The 17,355-nt window shown below is 49.1% G+C and overlaps 1 protein-coding gene across 4 annotated transcripts in view; it reads right to left on the bottom strand.

Moving 5' to 3' along the window:
- ZDHHC1 (zDHHC palmitoyltransferase 1) overlaps positions 1-17,355 on the bottom strand; it is a 35,421-nt gene extending 18,066 nt beyond the window's left edge. Inside the window, exons 1-6 of one of the 4 annotated variants that reach the window (XM_089781404.1) lie at positions 17,151-17,355; positions 8,933-9,151; positions 6,897-7,072; positions 5,068-5,166; positions 1,933-2,057; positions 1,253-1,411 (exon numbers count right to left, since the gene is read on the bottom strand). In XM_089781404.1, coding sequence (XP_089637530.1) covers positions 1,253-1,411; positions 1,933-2,057; positions 5,068-5,166; positions 6,897-7,072; positions 8,933-9,151 — 778 coding nt within the window. In that variant the 5' untranslated portion in view covers positions 17,151-17,355. Of the gene's footprint in view, positions 1-1,252; positions 1,412-1,932; positions 2,058-5,067; positions 5,170-6,896; positions 7,073-8,932; positions 9,152-17,150 lie in introns of all 4 variants that reach the window. The other 3 variants (XM_075940488.2, XM_075940490.2, XM_075940489.2) reach the window with 3 other exon arrangements.

A 17,355-nucleotide genomic window follows, 5' to 3' on the forward strand; every position in this document is an offset into this window, starting at 1 on the left:
GGCAAAAGCTTGTCCGCTTCACGGTTGGCAGAAACTGATGAAAGGGTGCTCAGAGAGGCTTTCAATGCCACCGACACTTTTAAACTGAAGGCACCTCTGGGATGAGGCAGCATATGAGAGAGCCAATGAGAAGCCCCTCCACTGTGCTTCCCTCTACCTCTGTCTCCAGTCTCACTTTGGGCAAACACTGTGCCATTTGCACAGTGATCATCAGGGACTACACCCAAGAAGTAGAGCTTCCTAATGGGAAAAAAGGCTGAAAGTCAGCAAGAGAGTCAGTTACTGTTATGTGAATAAAAGCCCTGTGTTGTTACAGGAACCAACAGCCTCCAAACTGTTAACTGTTTAGTTAGAGAGCATAGTGCCTCCTTCCAGCCTTAAATTCAAGAAGCCATCCCTTGAAGTAAGGACTCAGGGGCTGCTGCCCAGTCTGAAACCCTCTTTGTGAGGTGGTTCTAGAGAAGACTATTGAAATGGCTGCAGCAGGGTAACTCGGAGCTCAGCTGAACTCAAAGCTGAGTAGAGCACTGAGAGAATTAGTATCCTTGGCTGGTGATCTCCATGGGAAAAACAAGGGTCTGTGCTCTTTTTGTTAGATCTATCAGTTGCCTCTGAGGCTATTAATCACAAGTCCTGCTCACCCACCTGGGGGAACCTGGCAGCGGTGGGAGTTTATTCATTAGTGGCTTCAATCCCTCCTTTCAGAGAGGTACCGTAGGTAGTTCTCCATCCACCCAAAGAAAGATGGAGCAATGATGATGCCTAGAGAGAATTTAGGCACAGCTGAGCCTTAGAATCCCTTAGCCAATGGCTCTGAGCTACACAGAGTTGTTCTACCACAGAAGAACTCCAGGACTAATCTGGATCTCCAAGATATCATGAATATTCATGTACAGACCTGCAAGCCGGAGGGACCAATAGGTGCTGTGCTGTGCTCTCTCATTACAACCAGAGCTTTTTCTCCCTGCTAGATTCTGAACTGCACCAAAAGAATCACACTTACAGTAGAGAAAAACTGCGAAAAAAGGAGTAAGAGGCGAGGATTTTTTCTATTCATCCTGCAGAAGGCAGGGCTAAAGCACAAGCTTAGGAAGAGGCAGGAAAGCCACAGTATGACCAAAACCTCTGCTCTTTCCTTGATGTTCTTGCACAATTTGCGTGTGAGGTGCGGGTGAAAGGCCAATGGGTGCAAGGCATGAAGTGAAGAGAGAAGTGAGGGGCCCGTGCAGTGCGGCAGGAATTCGATACCTACTAAGATAGATGTGAAAGATCAGCAGGTGGCCTAACAGGATCACAGTCAGCAGGCCCAGAAGAATGAGCATCCCAGCTAAGATCAAAATGGCTGGAGCTTGGGTCTCGATGGGAGCTGCCGGTAGAAACACAAACCAGATGTCCGTGTGGTTCTTTACAACTGAAAAAGAGAAACACAACACATGAAATGAAAGCACAGAAACAGCACACGGTAGGGAGGTAGAGTTAACAAGTCTCAGTGGTGGGGACAGGTGTGGGGCGGAGAAGCGGTCAGCCCAGAAAGTAAGGAGTTAATTGGTGGAGACAGAAGGTGACTAGGCCAGAGAACGAAGATGGGCAGTAAAAGATAAAGGAATGAAAACAAAGGAACGGGAGGGAAACAGTGTCAGACATTAAAGAAAAGCTAACAAAAGCTGCTGTCCCGAAGACCCAGAATGTCTCTGGACCTTGCAGGCTGACTAAGAACCCCCTTGGAGGGCAAAGTCATTGGGTGGTGGAGGGAACTACTGGGTCATAGAGATGGTTGTAGTCACATAATAGTTTGAAGCAGGATAGAGAGCTGGAGATTGCTCTTGCATGTGAGGGACCAGAGGAGTCGGAACTCAGTGAACAGCTGAAGCCCAAGCATTATAGCTGATGCGTGGATGGGACGCATCATCCATCCAGAGTGTGGCCAGATACCTTCAAAGTGCTGGTTGGTGCGCAACATCATGGGGTTAGTGAAGAACTCCACAAAGACATAGAATGCAATGAGCAGCAGGAGGAGAAGGCCGAGGATGGCAGACACCACGCTGTTCAGAAAGAGCCTGCCAAGGAAGCATAATGGGCCTCAGCATCCTCAGAGCAAAATGCAAAACTCCTTCAGTAAAACCTCATGCAGGCCAACTTATAAAGCCCAAGCTCTACTGACCGGAGGGAAAAGACAGAGACCGGGAACTGCTTTGCGTATATGGCAGAAGTTGAGTGGTGCTCCGATACCGTTAGGGATGGTGCTAGATAAGCAGAGCCCTACCAGTTTCATGACTGAAAAACATGTCCCGGACATCAAATTCACCCTTCCCTGTGAAATCTGATTCCCCCCTTGCTGCTGAGAGTACGCTAGTCAGGGGGCAGAACCACTGCCAAGTGCCTCCCACTGCTACAGGAACCTCCAGTCCGGGGCAGCAGCCTCAGAGGTTCCTGCAGCTTGTGGAGTTGGGTCCAATGTTCCCCTGCTCCTGGGGGAATCCTTGCCAAGTTAGGGAGGGACAGGACTTGCCTTTCCCCTGCAAGGCTGCTGGGGGATGGGGAGGGGGAGATCAGACCACCTCCTGGGTTGGGACACACGAGTTACAACACCCTGATAATTCAGGTGTAAACATCTGAAAATGTAAACCTGACCCCACTCACACCCATGAAATTGATCAAAATGGCCTGTGAATTTGGTAGGGCTCTAAACTTGCCCCTACTCTCCTTATGGTCCCAGAAGCCATTCTGAGCAGCTGCTCTCCTCTCCCTGGGCACCAGGCTACTAGTCCCTATCTACTGCTTCACGAGGTCAGAGACTAGCTTTGGCTGTTCCATTTCCTGCACTGAGCACAGGATGGTCACCCTCCCTCACATATCCACCACCTGCAACCCAGAAGTGAGGAAAAGGAGAAGCTCAGAAACAATCCCCAGTTACAGCTTCCTGATTCTCTGCCTCAGCCCCAGCACAGCCTCTGCACTGGCCTACCTCATACTAGCTCTCAGCTGTGCCATAAAGCAGTGGTTCCCAATCTTTTTGATACTGGGGACCAGTAAATCCATTCACAAACTTTTGGAGGACTGGTAACATTTATTTGAATTTTTGCATATTCATTTAGCAAATGATGAATATGCAAATGAATTGTGTCACTGGCCCTACTTGTTCAGCGGGTTGTTCCGCCCCCTCTCCTGGCCCCAATCCTGGCCGCTTTATCAGCCAGCACTGGCTCCCCTGGCTGCGTCTGGTGCTGGGTGTTCTGCGTCGATGCGCACGGCACCCGGCCTTCTCCCTGGGTCCTAGCGCCTGCTGGAGCTAGCACTGCCGCCCGGGAGCATGCCCAGCAGAGATGCCGTGGCAGCAGGCTCTCTCTCAAGAGGGCTGTGCCGCTGCACGCGGCAGTGCGGGATGCTGCTACGTCGTCACACAAATTAATAGGATCGTGCACAGTAATTTTTCTCAGGACCAGTATTTTTTTTCCTAAGGACCAGTACTAGGCTGCAGACCACACTTTGGGAAATGCTGCCATAAAGAAAGTCTATATGCTGAGACCAACCAGAGCTCAACGTGCATCAGTTACTGCCCCTCCTGCCAACTGCACCAGGAACTGTTGGGAGACCGGAAGGAGCTATCTTGGCCAGCTGTATGCCCACAGAGATCTCAGCAGGAGAGCTGTGGGTAGTTTGCACTCTCTTTACTCTATTTATGCACAAAGGGAGCTGAATGGGATAGACAATCTGCCCCACAACGCTAAAGGTCTTTTAGTCCTTTTGAAATGATACATTCAGTTCTGTGGCTGGAAAACACAGATACCAGTTCCCTAGACAGATTACTGAAAGAAGTCCCATTGCTTTTCCTTCGGCCTCCCCAACACGCTCCTACTCTGGCTGCTCCGCGAGTCCCTGGCCTTCAGTGAACTCACAGCAGACAACCACCACGTGTTTTTTCTGCTTTCCCTGCTGCTGCCCCTTGCAGAGCATCACAGATTGGCACGAGTGCCTGGGGACAAGCGTGAGAAAGCAGAATGCTTTAAACTCCTGACCAAGCTCGGCATTTCTGCCCAAGCCTACTTGAATAATTCCCTCCCGTCCTTTGGGAAGGGTCACAAAACATTTTCTGATCTAAAACAGGGCAAATATTCCTACATAACTGTCACTGCCCCATCTTAAAGCAGAACAGAGGTGTTAGAATAACCACCAGATCAACCCCTGAAACAAGCCTCAGAACTTTTAGGGATACCTGTACGATTCCAATAAATATTTCCTAACACTACAGACAAAAGCAATTATGAACATTTGATTTTGATTTGAAAGATGCATCATGTCTAGGGTAAAGTACCCTCGACATACATTTAAAATTACAAGAGCATCACACATACAATCCACAAATCATCCAAAACACCAGGCTTTTCCCCCTATCACACATTATCCGATCACCAATCTCGTGGCCCTATCACATCAGAGGGAGATTTTTAAAGACACAAGGAGCATATAGGTAGCCATTGCCGACTAAAAGTCAGTGAGAGTTGGGTACCTCCCTTGTGCCTTAGAAAATCTCCATCACGCTTTCCTGCCAGGCACATCCCATCTGCCTCAGTCCTGGCACCAGTGTTCATTCAACCAGGTGGTCTTTGCAGCACACCTGGCTATTCTGGGCCTTGGGGAAAGGGTGAGACCAGGCCAGCAGCTCCTTCCCTCTAATGAAGAGGTGATCGTGCCTAAGGACCTCTGCTGATCACAGCTGGGGCACTATTGCATCAGGATCAGTTGCTTACAAGAGGTTTAAGCACGGAGCAGAGGTTTGGAGCAGATGTACTAATGACGCCCTTGAGTCCAAGTCTAGAGCAGGAGCATCGTGACCGACTCCCCTTGTCTGGGTGCCACAAGCAGTAATCTATCCTAACCTAAGATGGCTTCAATTCTTCTGGCTCTCCTCTTGCACTGAGAATGAGTTCCCAGAAGTTTGCAATCTCAGTCTAGGGTAGGTTTGGGAAGCTGAGTATCAATTGGGCCAAGCTGTGAGGAAGGCTGAGAAATCCTGTACTAGTACTTCCTGGATGGCTTTGCCCTGCCGTCAGAGTGCTGGACCCTTACCAATAGTTCCTCTCCCCCACGCAGTTATTGAGCCATTTGCAGTGATGGTCAAAGCCACAAACACACTTGTTGCAGGTTCCACAGTGTTTCGACTTGGAGCTTCTGCCAAAGAAAAGGTCACGTTAACGCAGATAAAACCAGAACAACAACAGCAACTCATCATCATCTGGCTACAGGCCTTTCCTGTGAAACGCATATTCAGGGGAGGGCTGGGCCGCAATGAGAAAACTAGCTTAGATAAATGCCCTTTGTTCTCTCTTCTCTCACTGAATCAATGAGCCTTTAAAACAAAGCCCCCTATTAGAGCTGCTTAGAGCCCTCTGGACGCGTTCTAGTCACCTTCTCAATTCCTGTTACTTGCAATCTGCTCTCGGGCGCAGGCCCTTCACTTACTCTGCCCTACACTGCCCCATGGGCTCACTGCAGCTACATCTTTGAGTTGGATCCTTCTGGCTTGTATCCTTCTCCCTGCATTAGCATTGCTCCTGGGCTGAGCACATGAAACAATGCAATTACCCCTTCTTGCTTTGTTCTTCGTCCTAACATGCCAATCTTTTCTTTCGCCACCTGCCATCGGCCAAAGCTCTGCCCACAAATACAGTGACAGAGACAATGAGATGACCTAGCAAACACTTTTCCGGAACTACTCCCTTGATAACCCATGCGCACTGGTCACAACATTTACAAAAGCAAAGCCCCATCGTATTTTCCTCCTTTAAATCCCTCCATGAGATTCAATCCTACTTAGTGTAGCCAGTTGATAGCACGTAACGAGCTACACTGTGCACATTAGTCTACACGAAAAAGCATTCCTACTGTTGTTACATGACTCCTTTCATCTATCCCTACCTGCTTGTTTGTTTTCTCCACCCATTAATAAAAATGCCAAGCTGTGTAAGGCAGGGAACTCTTTACTGCCTGTGGATATCTAGCACAATGGGGCCCTGATTCCTTGGGGACCTCTAGACACACTATAGAAATTATAAGAATCATTATCTCCAAGACACAATCCCCTTTACAAATATGGTAAATCTCCCTCCATAGCCCAGTGAAGTGGGAAAGACTTCAGCCCACATCAATGGGAACTGCATAAATCCCGTAATTCCACAGGGCTGGCCTCTCTCAGGCCATAATGCTAGATATTCCCAAATCTGCTGTTTCTGAGGCCTTTTTCCCAAGATTAGATCTTTCTAACCTGAGAATGACAATTAAAATGCTTTCAGTCTGTGATCCTCATTACAAATTCTGCTACCACATGTTAAGCTTAATGTCTCCCAAACGAAATATATCCAGCTTCAAACTGGTATCTGCCCAGAATCCAAAATACAAATAAATTCATTGAATCACAGATTCCAAGGCCAGAAGGGACCACATGTAATTTGACCTCCTGCATAACAGGCCAGGGAAATACATGCTGCTGTCTGGGATTCAAATAACACAGAATGAAACCTAATGCAATCCCTCCCCCAAAGTAGGAGCTTAATTAAAAATAGAGACACAGATACACACACAGTGAGGAGCTCAGAAGTCTTTAAGGCCATGAATTTGAGAGGAGCACATTATGCTCAGTTTACTATCCCAAAGTCATCACCCACAAGTAGTGCTTTTATTGTTTTTTTTTTTTTAAAAGGTGCCGGTACTCCAGGAGAAAAGTTGTTGAGCTCTGACTGGAGGTGCTGGTACTGTGTCTGGAGGTGCTAGTACTAAGTACTGGGCAGTACCGTCACTGAAAAAGCACTGCAAAGGATTTAGGGTTCCCCTCCCATCCCATCCTAAGAGTGATGGAGAAGAAAGAAGAAAAGAAAGGGAGGGCCGTGGGTGGTACTTACACATCCACATCACAGACATGGCAGTGGCGGTTTTCAATGACATGAGCATGTTGGTTGCGGCTGAAAGTGGCCAGCTGCCCTAGGTATTTATTCTTTCGCACGTTGGCATCAGCTGGATCAATGGAGACTGCAGAGAAATGAACCACTAGGTGGCAGACAAAAAACACTCCTGGACACTGACGAACGTAGCTAAGGACTAGCTGAGATGAACATTCAGCTTATCATCAATTAAGTAAATACACACAAGCAAGCCATTTATGATCTGCAAGTAGAAAGATTCATGTAGCTGATCACAGTATCACTCAAAAATCTGCTCCCCATTAAGACAGAGAATTGCCCATCTTACTCCCAGTTAGCCTTTCCCCAGGCAAACTGAGCTAGGTCTGAAGGAACAGCGCTTCTGCGAACGTGGGAGGGAGTCCAATGATACAGTTTCCTTTCTGTGACAGAGATTTCAAACCACTTAACTTTACTTGCCACTGTCTGTCCTTCTTTGAGTGGACTGTGCACAGCAGCCCCTCTCTGGAGTCTAGGCGTTCCTTCGACAACTATCCCAACCATTCAGAAAAGGGATGACCAATGGTCACATGCGTATTCTCTCACAGAACCCAACTTTCAGAATGAAGTTCAATAACACAGTCATGACTCTGATGCCACCAGGTTCTTTTCCTTATTCAGAATTACAGGTTGGACCGCTACAGTCCAGACTTTTTAACCCGGCAACACCTGTGGCCTGGCATCCCCATGGGTGCTCCCGGCCCAGGCTGAGCACTCATGGGGAAAAGCTGGGCCTGCATTCAGCAACTCCTCACCACCCTCCCAGAGCTCTGCAAATAGCTCATGTGCAGAGCTCAGTCTCAGGGACAGGGGGAGGAGCGGGAACACTCAGGGAAAGAGGCAGGGTGGCTACAGAGACCCACAGGGCTGTGCTCCTGGTTCCAGGTCTCTACAGCCATCCTGCCTCTTCCCCCAAATGCCTCTCCCCAGTCCCTTAGTGACCAAACAGCCACAGAAGTACGAGGTCTGCTCTCCTCAAAGGAGCAGACTATGCACCAGCTTGTGTGATTCAACTCAGGGTCAGCACCTTGCTTAATTTCCGATAATAAACTTGATGTTTTCACTAGAAATATACTTCAGTGCAGCACCAAAAGGGAGGAGGAGGGAGAAAGCCCTGCCAGATGGGGGTGGAGGGGAAGGCCCCTGATGGCTGGTTGGGGGGGGTGGGCCTGAAAAGAGAGAGACGGTCCCTGCTGTCTGGGGGGGCTGGTGGGAGAGAAAAGGCCCCTGCCAGCCTGGGGCTAGGGGGGAGAGAAAGGCTCCTGCCAGCTGGGGGAAGAAAGTCCCTGCCAGCTGGGGAGGCCGGGGAGAGAGAAAGCCTTCCTGGATAGGACCCCCTGCCCTGAGCCCCACCTCATCCCCTAATCCTCACTCTTGCACACCCCCAGCCTCCTGCTCTACCCCCCCCCTCCATCCCCAAGGCTCTTCCCTAACTCCAGCATCCCCCGCACCTCCAGCCCCCTGCCCTGCAGGACCTGGGCAATGCTGGGGAGGTTTTCTAGTCTATTCTATATTTCAGAGAGTTTCTCTGTCTGTGTGTCTGTTGTCGAGGCATCCCTTCCCCAGCTGTGCCCACTGCAGTTGCAGTGGCCATGGAGAGATGATTCTCCCCGGGCCCCAAGCTGCTGTGGTGAGAGAGCTGGGGTTGTCCCCTCTCCCCAGGGCAGTCCCCTCCTCCCCAGCCCCACCCAAGGACAATTTAAATGAAGAAAACCAAAACTTACTTGAGTGCAGGCAAGTAAATCTTCTAGTAATAACATAACTAGAAAAGCAGCGGAAGAGAAAGAGTCTCAGAAGAAGTGCTTTATATAAACCAGGGCAATGATGATCGTTTATGGTCGTTAACGCGGAAAATGACACACACAATATTTCCGTCTCCAGAGCTTTCTAGGGTACCTACACATACATTTTAAAATACCACTCTTGTTTCATCAGAGTTAAAGGTGTGTTTGGGATATAACATCAGTCTGAAAGGATACAATGTATCCAGCAGGCACCCAGTGGTGAGGCAGGAGAGGCACAAGGATTCCAAAACCAATCAGAGCAAAGAAGACATATAACAGCCAGGCAATAATCTGGAAGGGATGTGGAGGCCAGCTCCAGCCATTTCTTCGGACACAATGGGATTGGACCTCAGCAGTTGGCACATCCACCTCTTCCGGAGCTGTCTTATTGGGAGGTTTGTTGCAGATGTTCATCTACAGAGAGTGGGAAAGAACAACAAAAAGGTAATCCTGAAAATTCCTTTCTGTCGCATGCGGCATTCTCAGGAGGTATGTTCAGAGATTCCAAGGCCAGAAGGAATCAACAATGCTTGGTGGATTGTTCCAATGGTTGACTACAAATGTAATCATTATTTCCCATAGGAATTTGCTGAACGTTTACTTCCAGCCATTGGACTGTGTTAGACTTCTCTCTGCTAGATTGAAGAGCACAGTATTAAACATTTGCTCCCCCTGTAGATACTAATAGATGGTAATGAAGATACTCCTGTCTGCTGCTACCTTGGCCATGACTGAGCAGATCCCGACACATATCAAACTCCTGCCAATCCGATACCCCGCCTTTTCTGAAGTGCAACGGAGGCACTGGTGGATCCGAGTGCCTATGGCAACTATGTCCCGTGACCCTCTGCAGCCCAACCCACTGCCCCGTGTTACTGTTTAACTATAAGGATTTTGCTGTCTTCAGCAAAAGGAACTCTGCTACCTCATCATATCGATGACTGCCCCATCAACTTCTCCAAACTGCGGGGGCACAATCTGAAGTGGGAGGGGTCAAATGACTGCCCCCATGTGCCTACTCTGCCCAGTGACACTCCAGCGCTGTGCCCAGCCCAGAACTGCCACACACTCCCTGCCCCACGTTACCAGCCCGTGTATGTGAGAGAGAGACAGAGGATGACACTCTGTCTTTCTTCCCCTGTGCCATCCACCCATACCCACCACACTTTTGGCTGCTCTCGCTAACAGCTGGGCTCAGATGGGGAGCTGAAGAGAGCCACTTCTAACAATTTGGGTCCTGCTCAGTGCAGTGCAGCAGCTGCCTGGGAGAGCTTGGTAGTGGTGGTCTACTCCCCGCCCAGGCCTGGCTCCTAGAAACAGGGGCCAAGTGACCCAGAAATATGTTGGGGTGGGCTATAAATATGCCAATGTTTATAGCTGCCTGCTGTGTCCTGCATAAGATCTATGAAACAAATGGGAGAAGTTTTCACTGGAGGGAGATGGAGCATTTTTTCTGCTGAATCTGAAGAGCTAGACACAAGGGCTTCAAGTGGAGCTCTATTGTTCAGGGAGGCTTTGAAAAGACCATTGTAACAGTGACCTAGATCCTAGACTACAGGCAGTCCCCGGGTTACGTACAAGATAGGGACTGTAGGTTTGTTCTTAAGTTGAATTTGTATGTAAGTCGCAACTGGTACATATTGTAGGGGAAACTCTAGCCAAGCATTTCTCCAGAGCTCAGTTTTATTCTCCCACACCTCACTTCCCTCAGTCCTTTATTCTCAAGCTGAGGTGTCTGCTGAGAAAAGCCGCTCTGCGTCTCCCTGGTCTGCTGGGGGGGAGGGGAGGCGCTAGCTTCGCATCTCCCTGGTCTGCTGGGGGGAAGCAGCTAGTGCGGGGTTGCCTCACCCCGTTTGTAAGTCGGGATCCATGTAACCCGGGGACTGCCTGTACTATGTATTGCTATAGTGAGCTCTCTCTGGCCCTCTCTTTTGCAGCCTGGTATGGCTCACGTAGGGATTGCTGTACATATGGGGATGGAACATTGTCAATGCACCTATTCATGTAGTTTCTGAATGATCTTGCGAGTTGTGACATTGTGCAGTAACAGGTAATTGGTCACTTTCAGAACTGCTGCCTATCAGCACGCATGTGCTGTGAACTAAAGAGATGAATTTGTGTTCCAGATAATAACTTTTTATTCTGTTGCAAGATCACAGAAAGAAAAACAAGGGACATTTAAAAAGAAATACATTTAACATGTAACAAAACTTAAGAGAACAAAGACCCAATGAAAGGAAAGAACTTTCATGTCCCTTCAAGTCCTCATAGGCCACCCGTGGCTTTCACAAGTCAGCGTAGGTGTCACTGATAATCTTTCATTTCCCCTAGTGCCGGATGCCACGTGGAATGTTGAGGGGAGACACAGGGAGGTCTGAATACTGAGTTCTCAATGGGCTGCAGAGGGAAGCAAGCATGGGCCTGTTGAACCTGCTGGTCCACCTGAATCTGCAGCATCTGTGTTTGCGGACTCGGAATCCCCATTATATTCTGGTGCGTGTCCCTTTTTTCCCCCTTGCACCATTCTCCTCTCCCCTCCATCCATCTCCAAGCTGTCCAGAATGTTCATCCTCAAGGCCCTGCTGCTCACTGTCCGATGCAGCACTGGCTTCCAGGATCTCCTGGAACATATCATCGCAAGTCCTCTTCCTTCTCCTCCTAATCTCGCTCAGGTGCTCTGTGGGTGTGGAGGGGGAGATCCTGAAGGCTGCAATGGCAGCAGCTGCAGATAGAACACCTAACAATGGAACTGTCAGTGGATTCATTACGGAGAGCAAAACTTAAGATGCTGAACTCACTCACCTAAAGTTTAAGCATTATATTCCAATTCTGCTCGAATTCTACTCCAGTCACAGCATCAGCCATGGCAGGTATGGCCCACCAAGGGTTAGGGAAATGAGGAGGGAATTGCTTATTTGTATGATTTAAGTACAGGGTGGGCAATAAGACAGTGGTGGTTCACCAGGGTTAGCCACTGGTGGGCCGCTGCCACTATATTTACCTGCACTTCTGCAGGTACAGGAGCTTGCAGCTCCCATTGGCCACAGCTTTCATTCCCGCAGATCCCATTGGCTGGGAAGAGTGATCAGCAGCTAATGGGAGCTGCAAGGGCCCATAGAATCATAGAATCCTAGGGCTGGTAGGGACCTCCGGAGGTCATTGAGTCCAGCCCCCTGCCCAAAGCCGGACCAATCCCAACTAAATCATCCCAGCCAGGGCTTTGTCAAGCCAGGACTTAAACACCTCTAGGGATGGAGATTCCTCCACCTCCCTAGAGAACTCAGCCCAGCGCTTCCCACCCGCCTAGGGAAATAGTTTTTCCTAATATCCAACCTCGACCTCCCCCACTGTAACTTAAAACCATTGCTCCGTGTTCTGCTATCCATCACTACTGAGAATAGCCTCTTTCCACCCTTTTTGGCACCTCCCTTCAGGAATTTGAAGGCTGCTATCAAATCCCCCCTCACTCTTCTCTTCTGCAAACTAAACAAGCCCAAAACACTCAGCCTCTCCTCCTAGGTCATGTGCTCCAGCCCAGTATTTGCCCACTGCTATTCTAGTAGTATAGGGCAACAGCACTGAACACTGGCACTAAATTGCACAGACGGGGTGATTTCAGATCCTATTGCACTTCTGAGTGTAACAAAGGCAGAAAGAACATGGCTGCTACTGGTGTCATGAGGCTGCCCAAACCACATGCTACTAGACTGGGTATTGCAATAGCCCTTGCTGAAGTTATTGCTGAGCGGTGTGGGAACGCGTCCTACTGTGGTGGAAGAAATAAGGCTGCCTTCCCTAGAATCCTTCAGCAGAGGGTTGCAGACTATCTCCATTCACCGAGATCTCTCTTGAGGATTCCCTGCACAGCTCTACACACATAAACAAACTGCTTTGTATTCCCTGCTTCCCTTGTAACTCTAGAGGGGAATGAAAAGCAGGTATCGAATCTATCTCTCTTGGTTGTACCTCTAACGCTTCTAGCGCAAATAAATTAACAAAAAATCAAAAGAGGTGTCCTGTGACTTTGGAGGTGCCATCCCTGTCATTTTAATTTAAACTACACACCTACCTGAGGTTCCTTTCCCTGCACTAGGCTTGCTTGTGCTTAACTGGTGGGACAGGCTGGATTGTGGTGGAGTCAAAAATAGGTCTAGGCTTGCTGGTCACCTGTCCTCTATACTACTACTCCTTTTCATCCATCTCCTCTTCCTCGCTATTCACAGGAGAGACCTGTGATTCAGACTTCTTAGCGTCATCCATGGTGCTCTGGAGGGTAAGAGTGGTACCTCTGCTGCGGGTGGCATGCTGGAAAAGTGGTAGGTTTGCAGCTTGGCACCAAATTAATCGTTGGTCTCCCTGGTATGCCTGCCACAGCTCCTTGGCTTTCACACAGCACTGCTGCTGGTCCTTGCTTTTCCTGTATTCCCTCAGCAATCTGCTCACAGAAGCCCATGTTTTGATAACTCGTTTGGAGCTGAGTCTGCACAGCCCCTTCTCCCCATAGGCCCAGTAGATCCAATACAGCACCTCCTGTCTACTTCAAGCAGGAGCAGGTCTGAACTGTGTAGCTGACATGGTCAGGTGTTTAATTGACAGCTGCTAGATGCAGTCCTGAAGCTGGGCAATCAGGAAAAGGAATTGCAAAAATTCACCAGGTTTAATAGGGAGGTTGGGCTTCTGGTCTCCATGATCCAAGGTCAGTGGAGCTCACAATGGTGACCAGAGTGGTCAGTATGGGGCATTGTGAGACAGCTGGTGGAGGACAGTCACGATTGACTAAGGCCTTGTCTATACTTACCTGCACGGTCGAATTAAGACAACTCTGGCTATGTTAATCACCTAGCTGGAGTCAACGGACCTTAATTCAACCTTCAGCGCCATCACCTCAGTGCGAGCTCAACGGGAGCAGACGCCCTACTCGTCACGAATCAAGGACTACCGGCATCGTCAGGGGCGCCCTCAGCTTTCAATGTAGTGGGCCTTTACTAGATCCGCTAAATCAAACTCTGGAAGATCAACCGCTACAGTGTCGATCTTCCAAGAAGTGAAGATGTAGCCTAAGAAATGCAGAGTCTACACTGTGTTTCCCTATACATATCGATCTTGGCTCTACGCTGCTTGGGGAAGTGATGCTATTAAGTCAGTATTATCAGGAAGTTACATTGGAGGGAGCCAAATTTTAGTGTATATGTAAAAGTAGATTGATGTAAGCTACCTTGCATCAACCTAACTTTAGAGTGTAAATCAGGCCTCAGAAAAGCAAAGAACAATGGTTCACCTCACTGATTTTTGTCAGTTTCTTGTTGGGGCAAGCTCTGAGCAGCAGGGGCAAACAAAGGAGCTAGTCACTGTCAAGGAGGACCCAAAAATTGAAAGGCAGTTAATTGATCCAGGCTAGGGGATTGGACTCGATGACCTTTCAAGGTCCCTTCCAGTTCTAGGAGACAGGCAATCTCCATTCATTTTAGGGTGTTGAGACACCAGGGGCCCACAGGTATCTACACGGGAAACAAATATTTAATCATGGACTCTTCAATCTAGCAGGAAAATGTACAATATGATCTAATGGCTAGGCAAATTCAGACTGGAAATAAGATGTAAATGTTTGATACGGGAATTAACCATTAGAACAACTTAGCAGAGATTGCGGTGAATTCTCCGTCACCGAAAATGTGTAAATAAAAAATGAATATTTTCTAAAAGATATGCTTTAGGAATTTTAGGGAGAAGTTCTGTGTGTTATACAACTCAGATTAAATTATCACAATGGCCCCTTCTGGCCTTAGAATTTGCGAATCTGTGAAATTCCATGGCCTGTGAAATATCACCTATGGTTCCTGTTGTCCTTAAATTCTATGAATCATATAAACCTTTTACCAATCCTTCTTCAGAAACACTTTTACCAAAATTTTCTACTTCCTGTGGATGTTTGGTAGCATCCATATTACAGATTATAAAAGCTTCCTTTAAGAAAGGCAGACAGCACGAAATCATGCATGAATTCCTGAAGTAATTTCCCTTCAGTGTTAAAAAGGATCTTAATACAAGTAAATTAGGAACACTTAAAGTAGCATCCAGACACACACATCCCCCTTAAAATGTCATCAGTGATTAGCACTAACAATGACAACAATTGCTTAATAACTATAACAAAACAATTATAATTATCTTGCAATTTTAGAGTCAAAGTGAACAAGTGGAATCAGTTGCGTCAATTGAGTAAACGTGATTTAATTAATGATGACCCATCAATCTCATTTACTATACTTGCAGTTGATTCAGAAAAATTCAGAAAGCTGATTCTCAATTATTTTAATCAGATTTCTGTGCATTATAGCAGTTATGTTGAAAGAAAACAAGGTGCCTTTTAGTTGTTATATCAAAGTACTGAATTGCATCTTTTCAAATGCTAATATAATGAAATGCTTGCACTCCAGAAAAAAACATTTAGCTCTTTCCCATGTAATGTAATGCAGCATTATTGTTTCAACTACTGATTAATTCAACAGAGGACATCAAAGTTATTTGCATAAACATTAAAGCAAAGGGGCTACCATTTTGTACGTTTCCACAAACTTGGTCAAACATAGTTGGCAAACCTCTGACGGAATTTTGGAATTAAAAATAGAAAGGAAAATGAAGATATTCCAGCCACAGAGGGAATGTTCTCCAAATTCCTTGAAAAAGCAAGCCACTCCCTTGCCATATGAGTCTCACTGCAAGTCTAAAGACTGATTCATCTAATTGTAGAATAAGATCATAATCTTTAAATAGTGTGTGAGTCCTCCAGTGACACTCACTATGTTGTATATTTTAGAAATCAGAGACCAACCAGAGCAGTCTTAGTGTAGGCTGCTACGTATGTTTAAATACAGGGCCATCCGGGGCATATGCAGCTACATAGTGTACCATTACATTTGGGTCACTAGGTGCCCCAAATTTAGTAATGCCTTAGGCTGTGTATGCCTAGGAACAGTCATCCCCCTCCCCATGGGCTCAGTGACAGGGTTCTGGCAGCTCCCGCCAGCCCCAGCTCCTGGCTGCTTCTCCCTCCCCACTACATGGGCTGCACCTAGCCCCCACTTACCAGGTGGCAGTGAGCAGCAGGGTGAGCATAGGTCCAAGGACTCAAGAGAAGCTGAGGGTGGCCACACAGCTGGAGAGAAGCAGTGGTTTACCGTTCTCTCTGGCCAGCTATGCGGCCGTCCTATGCTCCGCCTGAGTTCTCCTCCAGCCCATGGTCCATGCCAGCCACCTGCTGCCCTGAGATACAAGTGAGCGTCCCTCCCTGCCCTGCTCAGGGGTTGCCCACTCTCCCAGACCAGCCAGATTTGCAACAGACTGGTTGATCATTGCCTTTGGTTGCTTTTTTTACATGCACATTGTGGCTGTGTCTACACTGGGCCACTTATTCCGGAAAATCAGCCGCTTTTCCGGAATAAGCTGCGAGCTGTCTACACTGGCCCTTGAATTTCTGGAAAAGCAACAACGCTCTACTGTACAAAATCAGCCGCTATTCCGGAAAAGCTACGCTGCTCCTGCTCGGGCATAAGTCCTTATTCCGGAACACTGTTCCGGAAAAGGGCCAGTGTAGACAGCCCAGTAGTCTTTTCCGGAAAAAAGCCCCGATCGCGAAAATGACGATCGGGGCTCTTTTCCGGAAAAGCACGTCTACATTGGCCACAGATGCTTTTCCGGAAAAAGGGCTTTTCCGGAAAAACATCCTGCCAATGTAGACGCTCCTTTTCCAGAAATACTTACAACGAAAACTATTCTGTTTTAAGCATTTCCGGAAATTCCTGCCAGTGTAGACACAGCCTGTATGTTTACTAACCACGGAAATGGGAATAAACTATTTGGCAGAAAAAAGTTGGCCAAGGAATGAAGCTTTGACACCACCCCCCAGGAGCCGCCTGAGGTGAGCAGTGTCCAGCTGAGCCAGAATCCCAAGCCCCTGCCCCCGTCAAGAACCCCTCTTCCACCCCAAGCCCCTGTCCTAGCCCGGAACCCCTTGCACCCAAACTCCCTTGCAGAGCCTGTCCCCTGACCCCTCCTCCACCCCAACTGCCTGCCCCAGGCTCAGCCTAGAGCCCCCCTCACACGCCAAATCCCTTCCCCCAAGCCCGGAGCCTGCGCCCCGTTCGGTCCCGTTGCCGGGGTCGGCCCGCCCAGGGGGCCTCGGCGCGGGGAGCCGGGACTCGGCCACGCGCCCCGACCTGGGGGGGGGGGGGCGATGAAGCCGCCCCGCCCGCCGCCTGCTCTGGGCCTCCCGGCCCCACCCCAGCACCCGCAAGCGGAGGCTCCCTCCGGGCCACGGCCCCCGCCTAACGGCTCCGCCCTCCGCAGCCGGACGAAGCGCTCGGGGGACCCCGCTCTCCCCGGGCCCTGCCCCCAGGCTGCGGCCGCTCCTCACCTTCTCCCCGCGGTCAGAGGCGGCGCCCGGCACCCCGCTCCCTCCGGCCTCATCCCGCGGGGCGCGCTCAGGGCCAGGCCGGTGGCTCCAGGCGCCTCCCGGGGACGGGTCGCTAGGCCCGTCTCCATGGCGACAGCTACGGCGCGGCGCAAGGACCAAAGCGCGCAGTCGATGGGCTGGCTCCGTGCAGGCGGCGCGCGCCGGG

The sequence above is a fragment of the Pelodiscus sinensis genome, chromosome 12 (genome assembly GCF_052426305.1).
Source record: "Pelodiscus sinensis isolate ZL-2025 chromosome 12, ASM5242630v1, whole genome shotgun sequence".
NCBI classification, from domain to species: Eukaryota; Metazoa; Chordata; order Testudines; family Trionychidae; genus Pelodiscus; species Pelodiscus sinensis.